Source organism: Anopheles stephensi, chromosome 3 (assembly GCF_013141755.1).
Source record: "Anopheles stephensi strain Indian chromosome 3, UCI_ANSTEP_V1.0, whole genome shotgun sequence".
Lineage (NCBI taxonomy): Eukaryota > Metazoa > Arthropoda > Insecta > Diptera > Culicidae > Anopheles > Anopheles stephensi.
The window spans coordinates 74,624,685-74,647,076 of NC_050203.1; the positions used below are offsets into that span (position 1 = coordinate 74,624,685).

General features: G+C 43.5%; 1 protein-coding gene across 3 annotated transcripts; it reads right to left on the reverse strand.

Moving 5' to 3' along the window:
• Positions 1 to 7,285: 7,285 nt before the first annotated feature.
• LOC118510741 (icarapin-like) lies at positions 7,286 to 18,501 on the reverse strand. Of its 3 annotated transcripts, none has more exons than XM_036052969.1 (6): positions 18,380 to 18,501; positions 17,909 to 18,099; positions 11,217 to 11,438; positions 10,993 to 11,144; positions 10,557 to 10,922; positions 7,286 to 9,344 (listed from the first exon to the last, which is right to left on the reverse strand). In XM_036052969.1, the coding sequence occupies exons 2-6, from the start codon at positions 17,976 to 17,978 to the stop codon at positions 8,673 to 8,675; spliced, it is 1,482 nt and encodes a 493-aa protein (XP_035908862.1). In that variant the 5' UTR covers positions 17,979 to 18,099; positions 18,380 to 18,501; the 3' UTR covers positions 7,286 to 8,672. The 3 variants fall into 3 exon arrangements, with proteins under 3 accessions (XP_035908862.1, XP_035908861.1, XP_035908863.1); XM_036052968.1 differs by having other exon boundaries at positions 7,286 to 9,356; XM_036052970.1 differs by lacking the exon at positions 7,286 to 9,344 and adding an exon at positions 9,665 to 9,984.
• Positions 18,502 to 22,392: the final 3,891 nt, after the last annotated feature.

Genomic DNA, 22,392 nt, shown 5'->3' on the forward strand with positions numbered 1-22,392 from the left:
ATCAAAATTAACATTGACGTTTTGGGCTGATAAATTCCTCCACTGGCAATCGGCTTCCTTCAAGTGTGCTCGGGGGCTATTTTCCTTGCCCGTGGAAATCAAATATTCAATCGAGCAAACATTCAACACAACTCCCGGCTGCTGGAAGACGACACCTTCAAAGGAGTTGTACTTAAAGGGGGTGTGCTCTTCACGCTGGAATCTTAAGATCCGACCGGTTTCCTACTCCGGCTATCCACTCAATGAGACCACAAAGAATGGACCTCAATCGTCGACACAGAAGAAGTCACTCGGGATTCCATTCTGGAGTGCAACTAAACGGTGGTACTTACCTTCCCAAACGACACACTTAAAGGTATCACGTAGAACACAGAAACACTCCGCGGAATACTCCCGCGGCGAAGACAGGCGAAATGCCGTTTGGGAAATTGAGCCTGAAAGGAATTCATAAACAACCATAATTGAAGACGCGCGCAACATTACACGCCACCAGATAAGACGCTTTGTAGCAAACGCACGGAATGTTCTTGCGCTAGCCGGAAGCTGCACATGGGGGGAGTTATTGGGAGGAAGGGGAGGATGTCCCATAAATACACAATACCCAATAGTTCCGCCTAGTGTGACAGTCATTGTGTGACACGGTACCGACCAACGGAGGGCATGTAACAGCCCGCACCTATGGGAATTATTATCAGTAGGTGAGAAACGTCGGTGCACTATGGGACAAGATCGGTTACATATCCTTTAAATAATACTGAATTTAAATATCGCCAACGATACTTTATCGCAATTCAGATGGTCATTGTCGATGTCTTATTCGGACGGTATTTTCGGATATAGAAATTTTTGAAACATCCCCATGGAAATTAATTATTTTATAAACAAACTTTCTTGTAGCAATACATAAACTGGAAATATATCAAAGGTCAATTTTTCTTTCGATTTTTGGCCCCTTATGTGTGGCAGGACAATGGAGGAGCCGCTACAATGATGAGCTCTACAAGCTGTATGATGGTCTTACCATTGTGCAGCGAATTAGACTCGCCAGACTCCGGTGGGCTGGTCACGTCATGAGAATGACACCGGACGACCCAGCCCGTAAAGTCCTTTCAGGCCGTCCACACGGAAAGAGGAGGCGTGATAGGCCCAAATTGAGGTGGAGTGATGGCGTTGATGCGTCCGCCAGAACGGCCAGGATAACGGATTGGCAGACGACGGCGCTAAACCGTGAGCGGTATCGAGGATTGTTGCAGCAGGCCTAGACCGCAAAGCGGTTGTAGCGCGTGATAAGTAGGTAATAATTTTAATTTCCTTCGTCGAATAACATCAAATTTAAAACAAAAGTACGGCTTTTTTCATAGAGGAGATCTTTATTGAGACCCATACGATCATCCAGTATGTACTGCTAGATTTTTACCGACTAAAACCTTCTTCAGCTATTCGCCAAAAATTTCCAGGTTTCCAGCGACATTGACATGGGACATTATGAGTTGCATGGACGATCGTTGCCATTGGCAACTTGTTACGGCATCACGCTATGACTTTTTGGTAAGAGTTGGTTCGGAGTCTTATATTCACAATCACTGATCACTGAAGAGCTTATGAGACAATTCTAGCTTTGAATGGCTGTCCCACAGACTGTCGCAGCCTCTCCATTAATGGAAATAATACTGACTGAACAAAATCAAATTGCTTACTTTAGAATGCTTTTTGAAATATAATATGATAATATGAAATAACTATAGCTTAATCTTTTCAGTTGCAATTTAACTTGTGAATCGTACCTCAAATATATTTAAACCTTCCTATGGATATATCAACAACTCAGAGGCTGTCAAAATAGCATCAAGTCGAATTAATTGTCCAATACAACTTTTTATTAGGTAAATGAATGTGCTTCAAAGCTTGAAATAATTTTATTTTTTTGTTAATTATGACGTTTAAAATGAAAAACAAAGATTTTTTCACTACACTTTTCCATGTTCTCGACCGCCCCATAGTCCATCTCACAGGGACGCTATTTGCGAAACTGTCATTTTCACTAGTTCGCCCAGCCGTCTCGAACGAGTGGTGTTCCATTGTTCCTCTGCACGTGGTACGAGATTTAGCGCTTTAAGCGTAAAATGATGACGACAATCACGATTTACAGGCAATTTGTGTTGCGCGATGCTCCTTTTCCCCCTTTTTGTCCTGAATCGCGTGCCTTGCGTTTCCACTAGCTGAAATGTCCTTCGTTCTGGGCACCATTATGGCGCCATTAAGTAACAAAAGGCGATTCCGAGTCCTCGCTGAGTTTAATCGTTGCTTCGTGGTAAGAACTGTTTAAAGTAAGTAACGCCATTCATTAAAACAGCAAACTATACCGAAAAAAAAGTGCCCGCTCTTCAGATAATTGCGTCACACATGTCTTGGTGAGACAATTTTCGCCGTCTTATACTAATCGGTTCGCCTTTCAATTACAGGTTAATTTGAGCACACCGAAAATGACATGAAATTTGCGTTCGCAGGCTCGTTCACTATCAATTCGGCAGCCGTCGCAAAGTGGATCCTTGCACATCTCGTGTAGCAGTCTACCCACACTGATTAATTGCAACCATCATTACATTAATTCGTCAATATCCAGTGTATCCCGGTCGGCGGCACGTACACAGACGGCGCGGTCGCACGCGATTCGATTGATTGGTCCCGATCGAATTCGACCGGCAATTAATTTAATGTGCATACACTGGCGCCAACACCGCGGGACACATCAATCAGAGAGGGTTCCGTAACAAGGGGGTTGTACACCAGTTCAGAAATCACTTTGCAAAAGCCCGACCAAAGGGGAAAACTTTGTGTCCAACACCCCATCTTCGGCGCTAATGTTGAAAGGACGCACTTCAACGCATCCTGCCTCCCATGGGCCAACACACGAGCACCGGATTGGGATGAAAATTAAATTCACCTCAGCGTTGGCAAATATTTGTTGAGCGCGAACCGGAATGGATTGCTCGATATGCATGACAGCAAATTATACAGCACAGCGACAGCTCTGGTACAGCGACAGTAGTCCCGGTCCGCAGGAGAAGGTATGCAATGTGCATTCATGCGACCGAAGAAAGTAGGGACTACCAAACGTTGAACCTTAATCTTTGTGCCCTAACGTCTCACTTACTCCGAAGGCTGTGTGTCTGGTGTAGTAATTGATCATTGAGATCTGTTGTGTCCACTTTTGATAAATGCCGCTACGGGATGGGGGAAATTTATTATCTATCATCCTCCGTATCGGATGTGTACCGATTCGTCCTTGGATAGCACTGGCCGGCCTTTGTGTTGCCAAGATGTGAGATACGAGCTGTAGCTCGTGAAGGCCAAGGACTTGCATTGAAGCAGCAGACCCATGATAGAGATGTCTAAAAGCGGAGGACACAGCCAGCTAGACAAGTTCATAAAAAGCTATGCAGATTGCATATCTTTAGGGGCATTGAAGGACAGATTGCTTAATTAGAGGTGCTTTAATCCTTCAAACTGTATTGTAATAATGAAATTATCATCTTGAAATTAATTTTCTCGTTAATTCATCAAAATTTTCGTCTAGAATGTCTCTCCTCTTCAAGGGTTGGTTATATGAGGCTGTAATGACACATTTCGGAGCAATTGCTTCGTCAAGGTCCTCTCATGGTGCTTATCCCTGTATTGCCCGGACTCGGTTACTCGGGTAGCCACTTTGAGGAGGTTAACCAATATCACTTCAACCACGACACCACACACACACACACAAACCGACCGACACCCGGTAACCCCGGGCAGGCAACTCAATTCCGGCTGGTTCTTCAATAATTTAGGTCAAGTGAGATTCAAGCCGATGTGTGTGGTACGGCTTCGAAGGTGATTGTCATTGTGTTGCATCTTTCCGGTTACCGATTCCTTTGATGCTTAAGACCTACCTACCCAACGGTGAGCTATAGAAGGGCTTTACGATAGATTCTCGTTTGAAGTTAACCCTGAGCCTCGATCCGAGCGCACCAATTTGCAAACGCCGGGAGTAAAAAGTAATTGGATTATTTGAGTCAAAGATTAATCGGAATAATTATCAAACAAATAGTCCTGGCGGAATGGGCTGGCAGTAACTGGAGCTATCTCTTGTGTACCTCTTGAAGGACGTGGAGAAGCGTTACTACGAAGCTTGCACCGGAACTGGATGTGCGTTTGATTTATGACCATTGGTGCACACCGCACCAGGACCACGGGACTTGGTCAGGAAGCGCAAACTCATGCTAGCAACGGGAGGCAACGGCCATATTTTCTTAAAAACAAAGCACTAAATCATTCCGTTATCTCACAAACACGACGAACCGCCTCGGACGAGCTGATCGAAAGGAATCCAACCATTGTTGTAACACTGCTGCTGGCAGGAACCAGGGTGGAAACAAAAAGGCTCGTAACGCTGGATAACGATTCCGATGGTCTTTTGTAATCCACCGGAGCAAGCAGCTTTACCTGAGAGCGGTCGCCAGTGATTACCGGAAATGGAGCGAAACATAATATTTTTTAAGCTACAGTCGCTACACTGGTTCGTCACTGTAAAACATCGATTTGAATACTGGTGGATAAGGTTGAAGCTGCAAGGTGACAGTTGTCCTTATCCTTTTATCTGATCTTTACCGGCATTCGCTCTCCTTCACGGCTGTGCGCAGGAAGTATAATTTATGTAAAGTCCCAACAGTGGCACTGTAAGCGATCCCTCAAATTGCTTCTTGTCCTCCGGTACAAATATCCAAAGGGGGCAGATAAATCTGTTCCGGAGAAGCTTCTGTTTGACTCTTGGTCGCTTTTGCCGCTTCTTGTACTGAAAAAAAAACACAGCTACAGACAGCCAGCCACACCGATGCCACACTTAAAATACGCTATTGGTATTGTTCGTCTTTTTGCTTCGCCAAAGAAAATGGACTTTGATAAGAAACTGAGGCGAAGCAGATTTTTCCTCTCACAAACTGCACAAATGCACATACCGTTCGAATGGTCGCCAGTTGACACCATCGGGGGGCGGCTGTCTTGGCAAGAAGGAGATTGTTCCTTCCCCGGTTGAGGAAGCGGATTTGCTGAAACGTCATCTTTTTTCTGTTTTCTTCCCTCAGCACAGAAGAAAGAATCCGGGATTGAGCAAAAGGGAGAGAGAGAGAGAAAAAAGTCGCGGAAAATGGTACCAAATTTCCCCCGAGCGTTGAGAAAACCATAGTTTAAACAGAGTGAATACTCTATCGAAAGGCAAACAAAAGCTCTGAAGGTTCTGGGTGTCTGTTGCCAGCATATCGGTCTGATGCTCTTTTTTGTTGGGCTCCTTGCATTACCCACGATACGATTGATGTTCGGTGGTGGGAGAGGAGGTAGATGTGCTTCCCCGCTTTGCTCGGTAAACCAATGCTCGTAGACGACTCCCGTTGGGATCTCCGGAAGGATTTTTTTATACTCAAACTGCACAAGAAATCTATCATTCCTTCGCCGGCAGCAGAACCGATTCCAAAGTGGAAGAAATTAAATAAAAAGTAATTTTCAATAAATATAATTTGATATCATCGCTCGCTTTGTACAGTGGGTGAGTGTGATGCCGTGAAGTGAACAACGAAACTCAATACCACAGAGAATGGGGAACACAAGAAAAAAAAAACACGGGTAACCAGTTGCTGGCGAAAGCTGTTCCGAGTTCCGATGCCGATTGATTGCATTTACAGGGTTAGCTGTTTATGGGGGCAAAAAAGTGGTGTAGAATTTTATTAGTACAAACAGAACAATATGCCCGATAGGTTTTTTTTTATTATTAAAAAAGATGAAAGGATTGATGAAAGACTTTTCTGTATAGGATAAAAAATAGTATATTTAATGTATTTTGCATATTTTAACGCATACCCATACATATTTTTCATTGCTTCGAAAATTGCATCAAGTATCATACCTGCAGGGCCACTTAGGAAAAGTATCTATTCTCGATACTAATGTTTTTTTTCTAAATTCGTTAAAAATTAAAAGTAGTAAAAAAAGTAAGAAAAGAGCAGCTGGCGCCGGTCTTCACGTGGCAGAGCCTGGGTTCAAATCCTATCCGAACCGTTCCTCCTTAGGAAGAACTGACCATCTAACTACGTGGTATCATTAATTCTAGTAAACCAGAAATGGCAGGCATGGCCTAAAGAGCTCGTTAGGATAAGAAGAGGGAAAGCAAAAGAGAGAGAGAGAGAGAGAGAGAGAGAGAGAGAGAGAGAGCAAGAGAGAGAAGAGAGGCTTGAACAATGTAAAGACAATGTTATGTTTTATGAACTCCGGCAGGCAATTATTGGAGTTTTTAAGCAAAATTTTGAATGTTTTGGTTATTTTTTTTTCATACATGTTTTTCTGGTCTAATTTAAAACTATAAAATATAAAACTGAAAACATTACCTATCACACTATGGTTCCCATCCTTGGTACAGTGCCCATAACACGTGCAGGAGCCATATAAATGTAATAAAAATGGGTATTTAAGCTATTAATGGCTTTAAACGCAATTCATTTAAAACTCTAAAAGATAAAAATTAACAAAAAAATTTTGACTTGATTTTAAAATAACCGAGAATAGAAATAAATCATATTTGTGCGAAAAACAAGCGTCTATTAGAACACTTCTTCTGCATGCACCTACAGGTATGCAATTTGTACTAAATCGGTGTAGCGTGGTAGATATCGCTATATTGAAACATGAAATTGATGCTTGATTTGAATTATTTATAAGTTTTACTATTTGAAACAAAAAAAATTAACTTTATAGCAAGTTACATCAAAAATAAATCAGCCACTCCTTTACACCCTGCAAATTTCAAACAAAGCGTAAGGAAAAAAATCGCTTTCTGCCTCTCTCTCTCTCTCTCTCTCTCTCTCTCTCTCTCTCTCTCTCTCTCTCTCTCTCTCTCTCTCTAGCTCTGTGAATGGTAAACGAGATCAATCTGCTAGAAAATCCACCTGAAAAGCACACAGAACGTCGACGAGAATCCTTTCTTCGGTTTTTATTTGCTTTACTTCCCCGAACCGGCATCATCCTGCATCCACCAGCCCAAAACATCGACTCCACATTATTGACCAGCTGGATTTAGCGCACCAAGAATGTATCAGATCGAACTTGTTACTCGACCACCCTCGGCAAACAACCCACCTCCCCCCTTTTATTTGTCTGGGATGCAGTTAGCGAAGAGTAATTTCTTTGGAAGGATTATCCTTTCTTCCTGCCGAATTTGCCGATCGACGGATAGGGGTTGGAAATAAATTAATTTTTGAAAGTGTTAATTAAAATCTTATTTTCTTTGCCAATTTTATTTCGGTTCCCTCACAACCAGCTTGAGGCGGCACACGTGAAAAAGGATTTCTTAAATTAAAATCCTTCTGCTGGGTTTGTTTTTTCCTACTTTGGACTCGCACCGTCCGAAGATCCTACGCGCGTTGCTAGGAGCTGCCAAGGAAGACTAGATTTATTGAATTGTTTGCTCTCTGTACGCTTCTTTACATCCATTTACTTAATGCCCGGCTGCAGCATAATCTGAAAGGAAAATCTTCACACTGCGCTTTTGTGTTCCGGATAGAGTGGTTTTCTCAGCCACTCACGGTGCAACGAATTCTGGCCCATTCCATTCCTGCTCGCTCCAAAAGTCTTGCTCCATTTGTCAGACAATGCACAAATTAATTAGTCTACCTGGTGCAGCCCGGGAAAAATACCTTTCACAAGAGGACGCCGTCTCGCCGGTTTGCTTCCTGTACGGCTGCATGCCATTTGCTAAATTAATATACCTCCTTAAATCTTTGCTCCGATGCTGTTTGTTCTAAAATTTTCTCGCTTCCAGCATTATAGCTTGATATACTAATATGTGTTAAATTTTCTTATTCGAACAAGTGAGCGACCAAGGGCTGTTTCACGCGAAAACTTCAGCCCAACCAACCCCTAATAGAGTCCTTCCGCAACGCATTGCAGTTTGCCGATTCTTCACTAATCCTTCCACTAATGCGAAAGGGGCAAAAGCGTCATGGCTGCCAACAAACTATCCGATGCCCCCCCGAACGGAAACCCCGGCACTTCGATACTTACGATAGGAAAACGGAAGGATTTATACAAAACTTCCATTCGGGCTTTCGAGCCCGGTGAAGTCCACTTTGGGTTGATGGAAAAGTTTTAAGCCACACGGCACGGAAGAAGAATGTCCGAAACTGTTGTAAATAAATTATTTTCCAATGAAGAATAAAATCTCCCATTTTCGAACAGCCCTTCCAGTGTGTGTGTGTGTGTGTCCATTACACTACATGTCATGGAGGTCGTCCTGCTGAGGGGTTGCTGGAAGTTTGATTCTTTCCAAAGTTCACACACACACACATTAGATATTTCACGCTGGTGAAGCACGAGGACCAACTTCTTTGGTATTAGTGAAGAAAAAAAATCCTCTCTCGATCCAGATCCTCCTCCTGCCTATATCTCGACCCTTACAACAATAAAGTCTAGCCTAGTACGCTAGCTGTGGGCAGCACAGGAAATGCCACACTAACCTTTACGCTTGAGTAAAATAATTTAGATCAATAAATAAATGAGCAACACCGCTCTTACCGCTAGCAGAAGTTTCTCCACCCGTCAGATGTTCACAATTTCTTGGAAAGTTTTCTCTTTTTCTCTCTCTTCACTTTCGTTTATGGACGCCGGAACTGGGCATTACCGAAGAAGAAAGGATTCTGACCGGCTAGGCCAAAGTTTGTACCGGTCGGAACACCGAACAGTGGCGGTTGTTGCATCGGGAACGGTTGCAACGGAAACTGACCGCCGGGGAACGGGTTTCCCTGGCCCGGGAAACCGGGGAACGATCCTCCGGCTGGGAAGCCTACACCGGGTTGCGGAGATGGGAAACCCATCGCTGGACGACCGGGGATTGGCGGGTATCTTCCCGGCGCTGCTCCAGGGAAAGGATCTCGCTGAACGATAACCGACGGTGGATTCATTGGGTTGAACGTGATTGCATTTGGGTTTGCTGTGACACTCTTATCGGTGGCCATCCGGAAGTTGATGGCAATATCGTTCGTGAGATCGTGTACGGTTGGTGCATCACCGACAGGTGTTTCCTGGTTAGCGTTGAACCGGTTGTCGAATCTGTTCGAAACGATAATCCGCTGACGATCGTCCTGTTTGGGCCATTCGTTTGACACGGGTTGTCGTGGGACGTTGACGTTCGACTCAACCTCTTCTTCGGAGCTCGATTCGAGCAGTTCACTGTTGCCCCGGTTACGTTGGATGGTGATTTCGGGAGAGTCTTCCACCAAATCTTCCGATGGATGCGATGCGCCTTCGAACGATTCCAGCAGCGACCACTGTTCGGAGGACTGTTTTGAGATATTCGTTATGTCTTAATCAGGAGAACGCGCTCCAAAAGGGCGTCGTTATTCGGCTAAGCCAAAGAGTGTATGAATCAATATACAATGTAAGTGAAGCTTAAACTAGTTTAAAGAAATCAGCATTTGCATCAAATATGTACATCAGCTCCAGAAGCGTATCACTCTGTAGTAGTAATAGTATTGGCGAGCCTCATGCTTGTCAGTTTATTGGTTACTTAGAGCTCGTTAAGATTTAGTTCGAAAAAAAACTAGCAGCAAACGAAAGAAGTAGAAGAAAGAGATAGCGAGAAGGTAAAGGCATTTTAAGTTCTTAACAACTTTATTTACATCATTCACTTTGTAAAGCTTAGACTGGTTAGACTTGGTAAAACCGAAATCGGGAAAGCACAACAACCAGCAGCGCAACCAGGTGCGTTGGACCAATCAGTTCCTGCTTATCGTGTTCTCCCGGTCCAACGCATGGAAGGTTCGAAACTGCCCATGTGGACACACTCCTTCCACTGTTACTAGTATCTACATCATTATTTCTTATTCTCCGTCACATATTCCTATTGCGGCAAGATGCATTTCGTTGGCGTGAAGTATCTCGTCAGCTTTTGCAAAACACGCACTAGTTCTGGAGTTGATCCGGGGGTGGAAGAAGTTAATAAAAGAATGCAAGAGATGAAATTTCACATTCATATGCTTATGTACATGCTACTAGGAAGAAGACGTTTTTGGGCGTTAATTGAGGAAAAGAAGATCGGAAAGGTAAATGGAGTAGAAAAAACACGATCGAGTTGATGGTCCTTAGAGTTCGAATCACAGAGGTTTTGTTATAGATAGATTTTTTAAACGGTATATGCGAGCTTTAGAGATGCGTTTTGGCCGGGTGGAAGTTAATAGTATAAACAGTGTAGAAAAGGAGATCCTTTGTTTAGTTTTTTTGCAGAACTCCAATCCAGATGTATCCAGAGCACTCGATAGGAAGACTTTAACCAAACCCAAAGGAATTTTGGACACCAAGGTTAAAAACCAATCGGATGCCGGTAGGAAGATAGCAAACTTCAGTCCGAGCGTGGAGAAAGTATTAGGGCAAGGCGTTGCAGACAGCATTTGTCAGCAGAAGGATTAGGCAGCGTCAGCAGCGGCTGTAGTAGTAGGTTCCGCAGCTTCCGCATCAGCATCAGTGACAGTTTCCGTATTTACCTCCGGCTTGTCTTCCGTTGCTTCCTTTCCGTTGTTTGCCTTCACCTCATCAATTTCCATATCATCGATCGTGTTCAGATTGTCATCGTCAGCCGTGGTCTTCTCTTCGTCGCTCGATTCGAGCTCAGTGTCTCGCTTGGGTGCATCGGTCGACGGTGCGGCCGGTGCCTTAGCCGCATCATCATCATCTCCATTACGATTGCCAACCTCGACGTCGGTTGGAGCTTTGGGGGATGTGCTAACCTCGTCGCTATCGCCGTCCGTGGGCTTCACGTCAATGACACGCACCTTGAAGATCGAGGTACCGAACTCCGTCTTCTTGGTGTAGTACGTATCATTAATCACAACCTTGTGTCCATCGATGACCTGAAACCAAAGCGAAGTTATTAGTTGCCTGATCGAGAGTCAGATATGAAGATGTTCTAAGCGGACGAACCTTCACTGTAGAGGTAGAGTTGGTAACACCATCCTCCGATGAGTCGTCCGGAATTTCTACAGGCCATACTCCTGGTCCGGATGGGGCGAATTCACCTCCGTAGAAAGGATTCCACGATCCAGAGAAACGATCGCGGACTCGCTTTAGGAGATCTGAAAATTATAGTCAGATATGCATTAGACCACTCTGGAACTCCACAACCACAACTTCCTAAGAGCCCTTACCATCCAGATAACCCGAAAGATGCCACGAGAACGGGTTGTACGATGGGAAGTACACGGGTCTCGCCGGAATTGGAGCAAAGTCGCCGGTGTCCACAACTCCATCGAACCCTTCGAACGACGATGGGTATCGGTTGTAGTATGTCGGACGATGGTGGGACAGTGGCACCACAATATACTCAGCATCCTCCGAAGTGTCCGATTCCTTCTCCTTCTCGTAGCTCGCTGCAAATACACAGAAAAACTCATCAGAATCGATCAAGAAAAGGCACCGATCACACCATCACCATCCCCACCACACTTTATCGATCATCGTCATCTAAACGCTTAAGTCTCAAGTTTATTGCGCACCGCGGGTTTTCGGCTAAACATGCTGCATCATTAACGATCTTGCACACGCCGCGATCAAGGTGAAATCGATTTGCAATGGCAAAAAACAGCATTAAATCTCCACCTGAAAACCACCACAACGATGGGCGATGGGTGGAGCAGAGCTTTTTTCGGAACTTCCAGCCCGAACTCCGAGCCCACCTTGGTGCTCCTCTATGGGGAAGAATAATTGCAACCCTGCCCGTGGCAACACTAATCGGCCATAATTGATGTGCTCGGAGCTAATGAAGATGTTGGAGTGCTGGCAGCAACGCGGGCTGCGTTGTTATTCAAATAAATGGAAAACGATCATTATTCACCGAGGGCATGCAACTAGGCCGTTTCTTTCCATCGAGCACCGTTTGAATGACACTTGCACCAATCCAAATGTAGAAGAGTTCTCGAAAGTGACTAACACAGAGACGAGCGCTCGGCGAGTCTCGAACATATGTGTTGCTAATTTCAAACCCCATCCATTACTTGATCATAACGAGAAAAATGGGTGGATTAAAAAACCTCATAATCATCACAAAAACGGCGACGATCTGATGGATGAATCACTCCATGAATGACAGAATCGCGTGACGCCGCCCGAGTCTTCTAGCAACTTTTTGCTGCGTGTCGCGTAACAGCTTTTTGTTTCGATAATTGGTGCAATTTGGAAGTATCTCTCCACTCATTGGACCCGCGTATCGGAGGCGTGTGTTTTTCAATTTGCTAAAAGTGAATTAGTGACCCCAAATGGGTAGAATTGAAAATGAACCTCGTTTCTAGGAGGTTGAAAAATTTACATTGATAAGAGCCGGTAGGGAAAACGGTGCTCACATTAGGTATTCATTCCGGGTCATAGGAGCAGTTGGGAAAGTGCTTTATGATCTCCATGGTGATGGTTACCAAATTGCTATGTAAAAACCCTTATGGACATGCATATTCATGCAGTTATTACCTCGAATGAATTAGCTTAAATGTCCGGGTCCATTGGAATCACCTTGAGGGACTTATTTCTAAGCGACCAGAAAGATCTCAGCTAATTCTGAAGCTGCTTCAAGAAGAATTGAAGTTACCGGATCAAGAACAAGATGTATCATCTTGTTAAGAAATGTCTCAACAAATCTCCTCTTCTCCACTAAACATGTCGATCACGATCGTAAATTGTAATGCGCGCAATGACACTGTTGACATTGTTATTAGCAACCGTATTCTACGACGTGACTGCCTCCGACCGACTGATATGCCGGGGGTAGTAACAATGTTGACCTACTCTACCCGTACAGATCGTGCCGCTGGACCTCCTTCATTCTATACAAGCACAAGCTAACGTTACCCAAGCCGGTTTTTATGTCAAAACAAGCCAATGACCTACTCGAACGCCATGCCACTCGAACTCCTCGAACCGAGTCGAACCAACAGCTTCATCTTGAAGATGCAAAAAAAAGCATGTCGTAGCTTGATGTAGCCTTCTTCTCTGCTGGCATGATGAATGTGCCAAAAAAAAATATTGCTGCGAGATATCAAATTGCCCATAATTGTGCCACATTCAATGCACAATGCGTTACGTTCGTTAAAGATGTCTTAGGCATCCCTCACAATGACTTCCCTTGCACAGCAAGCGATCTTTTTTTTATTATTGTCTAAGGCATATAGCTTAAGTCTTCAAGGGTTATTACTCCCACAAAACCTATTTCTACTCGCTAAAACCGATTGTTCAACAGCTTGTTCAATATCTCCAAAACACAGCTCAACATCGAAGATTTGCCAAGAACTGGTTTTACAAATGTCACGTGCCACCGTGTACTTTTGGGTGGAACCCAGTGCACCGTCGTAGCAATGCACTGCATACGAGAATGCAGCCAAAACCGTTTGTATTTGTATGCCCAACCTCCCTCTCCAGTTGGTATTAATCTCCACACCGAACCATTCCATCTTAAGTTCTGGAATTGTATTCAAAACACGCAACGAAATAAATCAACAGCTATCTAATCGCAGCGCTGCTCATGTGAATGCACGAAAGGTAGCCATGCACCCGGCGGCATGTAATGACTGGGAGGTCCAGTAACACACATACGGAAAATGCATGCCAGACGTCAATTGTGTAGGAATTAGGTGAGCACATTCCTAGCGCACAGATGAATTTCGTACCATTTCCTAGCGAAAATAATTTATCTTGCTAGCTTGAAATGCTGCTCAGCAAATTATAATTTTCATTACGAAAAGGAGCAACATTCTGCTAAAGCAACACACACACACACAACCACTCAAAACATCTCCAATCAATCTGGCAAAAAGCGGAGAATTTAGCAGCACACTTGACGTGCTTCTCATTCTCAGCCGGCACCTACTTTTCCACCTTCAACACCGCGAAAGTATTTTAATTAGCTTCATCGCCCGATCACCAAATCATCGTTCAAGTACGCGCGTTTCGTGGCGCAAATTCCTGCCCCGGGAGCTTCTACCTCCAGCGGTGTACCGGAGCGGGAGTGCGAAAGCAGAATACTCTTGAAATGCTTTGCGCCGATGTTTTTGTGTAGCTGCAACAACACAACTTACTGGTTAACAGCTTTAGTGGCGCTGTGGCTGTATAGGGATGGGATCGGGGATAAACATGTTTTGATTTCAGTTTAATAACAACTTTAAATCTAATCAGAAGTTGAGTTGATGCTGGCGATCAGCTTTAATAGGTATAGGTGTATAATGTGTTGATTTGTGGTGGAAACTCCCGGCCAATGTAACGTGGAGACTGTATTTTGGGCTTTCCAACGACAGTTCCAGAGGCAAATAACAGTTTCAGAGGTGTCAAACACATCAATATATAGTTTTCCAGGGCATTCAACAAACGAACACATTTTTAAAATACTCTTCTGCTTCTTCCTTGGCACTACAACCTGGGAAGGTTGCGGCCTGCCATTCCTAGCTTTCTGTGACTTGATTTCACTCAAAGATGGATGGTCAGTTAAGCTGCGTACGGGGAAGCGGCCTGGATGGGATATAAACCCCGGTCTTGCCGTGTGAAAACCGGCGCCACTATCGGCTCGGCCACTGGAAAGCCCCAACAAAAAATGTGGGTTAAAAATCGAACTTATAAGAGTCGAATCGAATCGAACCGAACATTGCGAGAAAATTTTTCTATCAAACTTCTTAACAGAATATTTATAATTCGTTAACCACCTCCGATCATAACAGGTCGAGAAAACTATTTACAATCCAGTTTTGGTCATTTGACTTAGTTAACTCAATGCCAAGTGCTCAGTACACTTTACACTAACTCTAGTACACCTAAAGATTATAATGGGAATTGATAGCTAGTCTTGTCGAATGTTATACCACCGTCACTACATCTAAGTTAAAGCCCTCAGCAAATCAATACCCCAAGTATTTGTAATATTTTTGCATGAAAGCACAAATTTAAACAATAAATTATGTTTTGGTGCAAATTAAGATTGCATGAAAAATTTTACTACAGAATCCGGCAGGTTCTGGGTGCCTTCTTCTTCCTCTTGGCACTAAAACCTCTAAAGGTTGATTGTACCCGCAGCTGAATAGACAGTCCTGTGTATGGGGTGACGGTCTGGAAGGGATTTGAATCCCGGTCCTGCCGTGTGAAAAGCGGAGCCGCTGTCGCTTCGACCACCAGACCATTCCATGTGGGCGCCTAGATAAGCTCAAATTATTTACGACGGAAGGGTTGTCTATCTTGGCCATAGGCAATGAAACTTCAAATACAGACATACTCCTTTCAACATTAAATTGGATTTTTCCTAATACTGTAGGCCTGTTTCAGGTCTAGGTCTATAAAATCTCCCCATAATAACAAAATAAAATAAAAAAATCATCTTGGTTGTGGACATATTTCTATTGCTTAGTTAACTTCTACTATATTAAAGCTAATTTTCTACTTCTTTATGATTTCTACTTGCAGATTGTTGAGCCTCTTCATTTCACGAACAGGTAAGTATTTTCAAAATAGTTTTACCACAATTCATTTTCAATCAAAATCAATATCGGGAATTGGAAAGTTCCCGGACTCGAAGTTGTTATTTCAATTTGCCCATGTGCCATATTGGAGTTTGACACCGCTGATTTCCAACAGTCGCAATAAGGTTGCGCTAGAACAACTATTCCCTCTGGTTGCCGCATTCTCTAATTGTTATTGGTACTGTCCTTTCTCTCTTGTTTTAAATTGAATTACATAGACCGTGTTATGTGCTTCTTGCGTAAAAGATTTTCTGTTTGTTAGAGGTTAGAACAGAAACAACCATTCGAATGATCTACAGTCAAGCGAATCACCTGAAGCACCAACCACTTCTATTGGTTGAGTCAACCTGATTCAACAAATTCGTCAACATTTTTCCCAAAAATTTGAAACTGACTGAGCAATCATTTTGGCACCCAAAACACATCTCCTCAAAACTTCCAAGAACTTATCCACAAAAAAAAATCACGTCCCGTAAAAAAGTTCACCATCCACAGCATGAATGGGACGCGTCAACAGTCAACTTGCTCACTTAAATCGCCTAACGTGCTGAACGACCTCCCCCCCACGACGAACTTGAATCAGTGCTTCGGTTTACGGCAAGCGTCACCGACGCCATTGCGCATTCAACCAACCACCGCAAACTCATCCATCCGCGGTCAATGAAATTGCGGCGCATCTCGCATCTGAACTGAACTCGGTGTTGCGATCCCTCACAACCCTTCACTTAGATGCGCTGTACATGCGGGGCCTCGTACTGCAGCGTGTGAAAGGGTCACCCGCCAGCACAACAATCAACCGAAATTGTTAATAAAATGTGTGTACCGTAGTACACATATAGACACTTCCCGCCGGTCAACTCAAGTCAAGCGAATGGAGGAAAAAAAAGCCTATTCAAGCATATAAAGGGACAAAACACTACTGCTCAGATTGAAATCTCACTCATCTCGGAAGCATTTAAAAAACAAACGCATACCGCGATGTGCGGCCAATTGGCCGGGAAATTGGCGGGTGAATAGCTATTCTTAATTTACCTCTCCAGATGCCGTCGGTACGGTGCATCTGTGATGAGTTGGGACCGTAGAAAGGAAGGCATGCAAGCGTTCGTGTGTGCTTATGACGCAAATAAGCGAGCTGAACGTCTCCACCAGTTTTGCTCAAACACCTCCACCAAGGTCAAACCATATGCCACAACGTATCGGTTTTCAACATCGAAACCGGAAGATTTACCGCCAAATTTCGGAAGATTCGGAAATGAGCGCGACCGCGCTCGAAGAGATCTACCGGCAAATGATGAATGAAGCTCAGTCAGGGCATATAAAAAAAAACTTGCCAGAAAGCGTGCCCCGGGGGTTTATAAATACTCACAACACTCGAGGTGTGCAATCGAAAACATCGGTCTACACGCAGCTGTGGTGGATTTTAATTAGCCTCCAGCGCTCATTGAGGTGCGCGCTTCTTCTGAGCTTCACTTTACGGAAATTATGCAATCCGCTGAGAATGGAGCAACAGAACGGATGGTGGAGCGGTAGGGAAAAGGGAGGAGTTTTATACAAAATGGCGTGTCAATTAAAATCTGTGCAATATGTCTATGTTGTGGGAAGCTAGATTTGATCACCGTCAACGATCGTTCTCCATCGGGTGATTACTACAGTTACAGGCGTACAGCTACACAGGCTGTTTTTGACTCGCTCAATCTCGCTGAGTACCCCAAAAACAAGAGGTATAGCAAAACAGGTTTTGGATTCAGAGGAGAACACTTGTTTTGGGGAATTTTGGACGAGTTCCAGAGTTCCGAAAAAAAGCTTGTTTCGTTCTACTTTAAGCCAACTTCAAGCTTATTACCTCCTTTCAAAATTAAAATTAAATTGCGTCTCAGCGGAAATTGAGGCTTAAACTCAGATCTTCTCATGGAAACACACGGCACGCCACAGCAAAACTAGCCTCGACCGGGGCACACGCGATGCGAAAAACGCCGCTTCAACCCCGTTACATCAGAGAACAAGCGCTTATCACTCGATCCGTCGCCATTGAATGGATCGAATGCGTTGGAAGTGGTCTAGAAAAATCGCGACAAAAAATTGAGCTCCATAAGGTTACCGAGTTTTCACGGGCGAGAAACACACAATTGATTTTTCACGTCCATCGATCGATTCCGTCCCATGAATGTCGCTTGCCGCCAGCTTTCCAAAACAAACAGCATTGAATAGTGGCTGCCCGTCACTCGCAAGACCTACTTCCAAATTTAAATGCCAAGCGCCATATGGAAAGTGTCACTCGTTCGCCATTTTTACGCTACACACACACCGAAGCACCTCACCACACTCCCAACCCACTCACCCAACAAATAACCTACCTGGATAGGCGACGGTGGCGGTCACGGTCAAGGCAACCACCAGCAACAAACCGGTCGTGAATCGTCGCATTCTGTTCTCTGTTTTTGGTAGCGGGAAGAATTTTCCAGAAATTTCCCCTCTCACGATAGCGGGCTTAAATTTCACGGCGACAAAGTGTTACGGACTGCACTGGCACTGCACACAACACCACCTGCATGGATAGAGAAAATCGAAACGACACAGATAAACGGGCTACTTCGATCTGGATCTGGAGGATAATGCAGCGATTTTCCTTCACTCGACCGTCACAAAACGTCAAAACAAATGGCTAAACACACAGAGGAACACACACGGGAGAGCGACGGGAAATTTTTGCCGCGCGTGCCGGTGAGCGGTTGTCACCGTGAGAGGAGCAAAATCTTAGCCGCCCCCCGCAAAAAATCCGTGGTCAGGATGCCAAGAGGCGGACGGCCGATGCACGGTGTGCGTACCTGCGTTTGGGGACCGAAAATCGCGCGCGCGTTCGTTACTCTCGGAGTACGTTCTCTCGACTGGTATGGTGGCCACGGTACGCTCCACGTCTATATATGCCCGATCGTTCCGGGTGGTGGGGTGGGGTGGGGTGGGATGAGAGGTGGCTCTGAGTCAGACTCTCCCTTTGCCGTGTTGTCATGATGCGGTTCCGTTTTGACGCATTCACCGCACCGTATCGGTTCGTCCCGTTCGCACCACAATCGGTTGTGCGGTCCCGTTGATGTGGACGCTAAACAGTGGACGCCGCGGCACATGGTCGTTGTTGTTGCTGTGTTGTGACGGGACGGTTTTTGTGACCCGAGTAGGGAAAGATAACAACACCGAACGAATGCCGGTAGAATGGCCTGGTTTTTTTGTTGGTGGGTTTGGGGGAATTTTAAATTTTCTGCACCAAAATGATATGCTGAGCGGTTTACACTGCTGATTATAAGTATGAGTGTAGGTTAGTGTGTTTTAATGCTTTCTGTGTTATATTTTAAAATTGAACAAATTTCTTGCTTCAATGTGGTTTCATCAGATTGCCTGATTATCGATCTACAGTCGACCTAATATAATGGTCCTTATCATATCAATTGATCATTTTTTTAAATTCTTTTAATAAACAAGCACGCGTCAATATCACAAGGAACCAGCTTGGGAATACTTTGAGGCATCGTGCTCAAAGGGCCAACCTTTGTAGGTTTTTGTTTAATTCATTTTTTATTTATTTTTTTTTGACGAGATTTTTGATGACTGTTTTGTGCTCAAATATGTTTGTAGTCGTGTTTATTTTTTTAATTTTTTAAATTCTCAGTTACTCATGTTATTATGCAAATAAAACAAAAGTAAGTAAAATAGAATTATTTTACGAAGAAATGTAAAAATGTTCATATACCCTAAATAAGTTCAAAACCAAAATACAAAAAAAGATTTCCAACTTTTTAAACATAAAATTCAATTTTTTTTTCAAGCCCATGGCTCAAAAATATACCAATAATAGAAAAAATAATATTAAAATATGATTTGTTTGGTAAATCCTCACAACAATCCTTGTCTGATTTTCAACTGTTAAAACTATTAATATTATCAATATTTTATTAAACATATTACTGCACTTTTGTGTTTCAAACTTTGATATCAATTATCATAAGTTTAAGTGAAGTTGGTAAACATATCTTTTTTTTTATTGCAAAGCAAATTAAAATCGTTGCGATGTGTTCCGTTCGTTGGGGTTGTTCCAATTGAAAAATTCATTGTTTATTTAAAAAAAATACTAAAGTTTGCTAAAAAAAAGTTATAGTTTTTCTATTATAATAAATCATCAATAATCACACGAATACTATCATAAAAATCAAACTAATTTCGTTATGAAAATGTAATACTTTTTCCAACAGTGTCTTATACTTATTTCCATCTGTGTATCACTAAGCTAGGACAAAATTTAATGCGCAAAATATTAAATTTAAATTCGTCTTATGTATAACTCTTAAAATCAAGAATAACAAAACCAAATCTAACTACATCTTGTAGTTGAACATTTTCAAACAGTCCTTTCATTGTTTTGCAGTAGCAAGTTTTTGTCACACCTCCCATCAATACAATGTCTAGCTCAAGGGCAAAAAATTAGCAACATAAACTTGCTCGCTGTCATTAGCCGCCGGTCGATTCCGAAGACAATGTGCTCGCCCCTGCCCGGACGCCAAACATGACTCTCCGGCACCCAAAACAGTCGTTAAACGATGACTTCACTAAAAGGGCATACACTTATTGAAAGTTTGACATTTCCTGAACTGTGGAGCAGCAGTGCGATTAAATATTAGTTGCTCATAAAAACAAGCGGCTACGTGTTGGCTCACCTTCAATCCCTTTCGCCGATGGAGATGCGCTCCGCGAAAGGTATGACCCGGAGTTCTAAACATTTCCCCTTTCGCTTATTGCGATTATAATCGCGGCTGTCATCTTCCTAAAGCATTTGCTGTCATCCTTAGAAGTCGATCAAGACAATTCCCGTTTGTGGCATTCCAATATAATCGTCCAAGATAGGAAGCGATAATGCGTGGAACCACGAACAGCCTTCGATTAGCACCTGACCGCTGAGTGAAAAACCAAACCCACCGCGATGAGGCGGAATTCTAGGTAGCTGTCGAGAGACGAAAGCGAACGACTTTCTCGGCCTCGGGCCATCCTATTCTATCCGGGCTACACCTGTAAAGTTCCATGCCCGTTTGTCAATACGGTCGACGATCGGTTGACGCATTTGGCGCATACCGGTACCGTTTTGTGATCTCTCAAACCCTGCTAGCATGAGGAGTGTCAACTCACTCCATGGGTCAGCACCACTCGTCCGAGGGTGCGCACTATTAAAACCTTCACCAATTGATCGACGATCGCATCGCGTGCGCCAGATCGATTGGTGATGGAAATCGTTCGTTCGCATCTGCTCGTCGCACACCTGGTCAAGGTCAGCGCATACGTGGCGTGGCTCTAGCGTTTGAACAACGGCAAGGGCGTTGCGGTTGTTTTATGTTCTAATAGCCCGGCTGCACCAGCTAACGATCGTAGCGACGTTTGGCATTCCGGGGTTAACCATTTGGCAGATGATGGCTTCGAGCTCGAGAAGATGTTGGCAGTAGGGTGAGAAATGCAGCAAACGCACCACCGTAATGATTTGCTGACAGATATGAAAGGCTCGATAATCTTTTTGTGTTCCGTGTTGGTTGGGGTGTTGCTGGTTTTAATTATTCTATCATGTGCGGATAGGTGATGAATGTGTGGTGATTTGTAGAAACACAAGCTATTTAATATTTATGGCAATCAAAACCCACTGATCTGGAAGTCATGATATGACAAGATCCAAGGCATGGACATATTGCTTTAAGTCTTTAAAGTTATATGTTGGATAATCAGTCCTCACTACAAGGGAACGATCCGGCTGGGATTATATCCTCGGTCCTGTCGTATGTGGATCAGCACCGTTGACCACCGGACCGCGCTATAATTAACAATAACCAGATTAAGTTCAAGACGATCTGCTGGTCTACTGAGTTACTGGAATTAGACACAAACCATTCGATTGACAGGATCTATACTAAATCTGATCCAGATCACACACCTGTATCCTGGAGTGAAAATCGTGGAGCTTCTTCTCAATAACAAAACAATCCAGAAATGATAGTTCAAATCTTAATGTTAAGTTTTATACATGTCAAGAACTAAACTCTTAAGAAAAAAGAAGAGATATGAAGAGAAGAATGACACTGAGAAAAAGAAAGGAAAGTAGAAGAAAGAGTTATATAAAAGAAAGAAGAAAGTGAAGCAAAATAAGAAAAAAGAAAGATAAGTGAATAAGAGAAAAAAGAAGATACAAAAAGAAGGAGATGAAAAATGTAAATATATAGCCCAACCCTGCTTCAAACCTTGATTGAACTGAGCCTTTCTAATACTGGTCCGATTATTATGAACAACCTATGAGCTATTGAAGCAAGCATTTGACTTCGTAATGATAAGTCTTGTAGTGATCTCCAAGATCTAGTTAAAAACCCAAACTCAGCACTTCGCCAAGCTCACTTACTCATGGCCTTTAAAAGAATGAGGCAATCGAAGTCAACTGGCCACGAAAATGTCCCAAAAACGATGTCCAAACATCGTACTGTTCTAAAATTACTCCAGAATGAGCACTATTTAACTTCTCTCTTCTAATCATATTACCACGATGTTAATGGCCTCAGAGCTCCGCGCAGTGTCATCTAGCTTCCCGAACATACCAAACCTACTGACCGGTTCTAACCGTGGTGGACTCAACCGTGCTCGTTACACTTCGTCGGCTTTAATGTTTCGGCGCCGTGACATTTTTGAAATAGTTTACAGTAGCAGTAGAAAATACAACTAGTCTTTTGGGTTCTTCACTGGCGCTTGTTACGACTTACTTTGTTCGTAAGATAACAAGCTTCCAGCACCGAAGCAGACGAGGCGAAACGCATGCACGGTGACC

What these genes read in the sequence shown, in the direction of transcription:
- LOC118510741 (XM_036052968.1), bottom strand. Translation starts at nt 17,978, where the DNA reads ATGCGACGATTCACGACCGGTTTGTTGCTGGTGGTTGCCTTGACCGTG. An exon ending in TCTTTCGGGTTATCTGGATG is followed by an intron (nt 11,145 to 11,216) that starts GTAAGGGCTCTT and finishes TATAATTTTCAG; the next exon opens with ATCTCCTAAAGCGAGTCCGC. An exon ending in CAACGGAAGACAAGCCGGAG is followed by an intron (nt 9,357 to 10,556) that starts GTAAATACGGAA and finishes ATCTCAAAACAG; the next exon opens with TCCTCCGAACAGTGGTCGCT.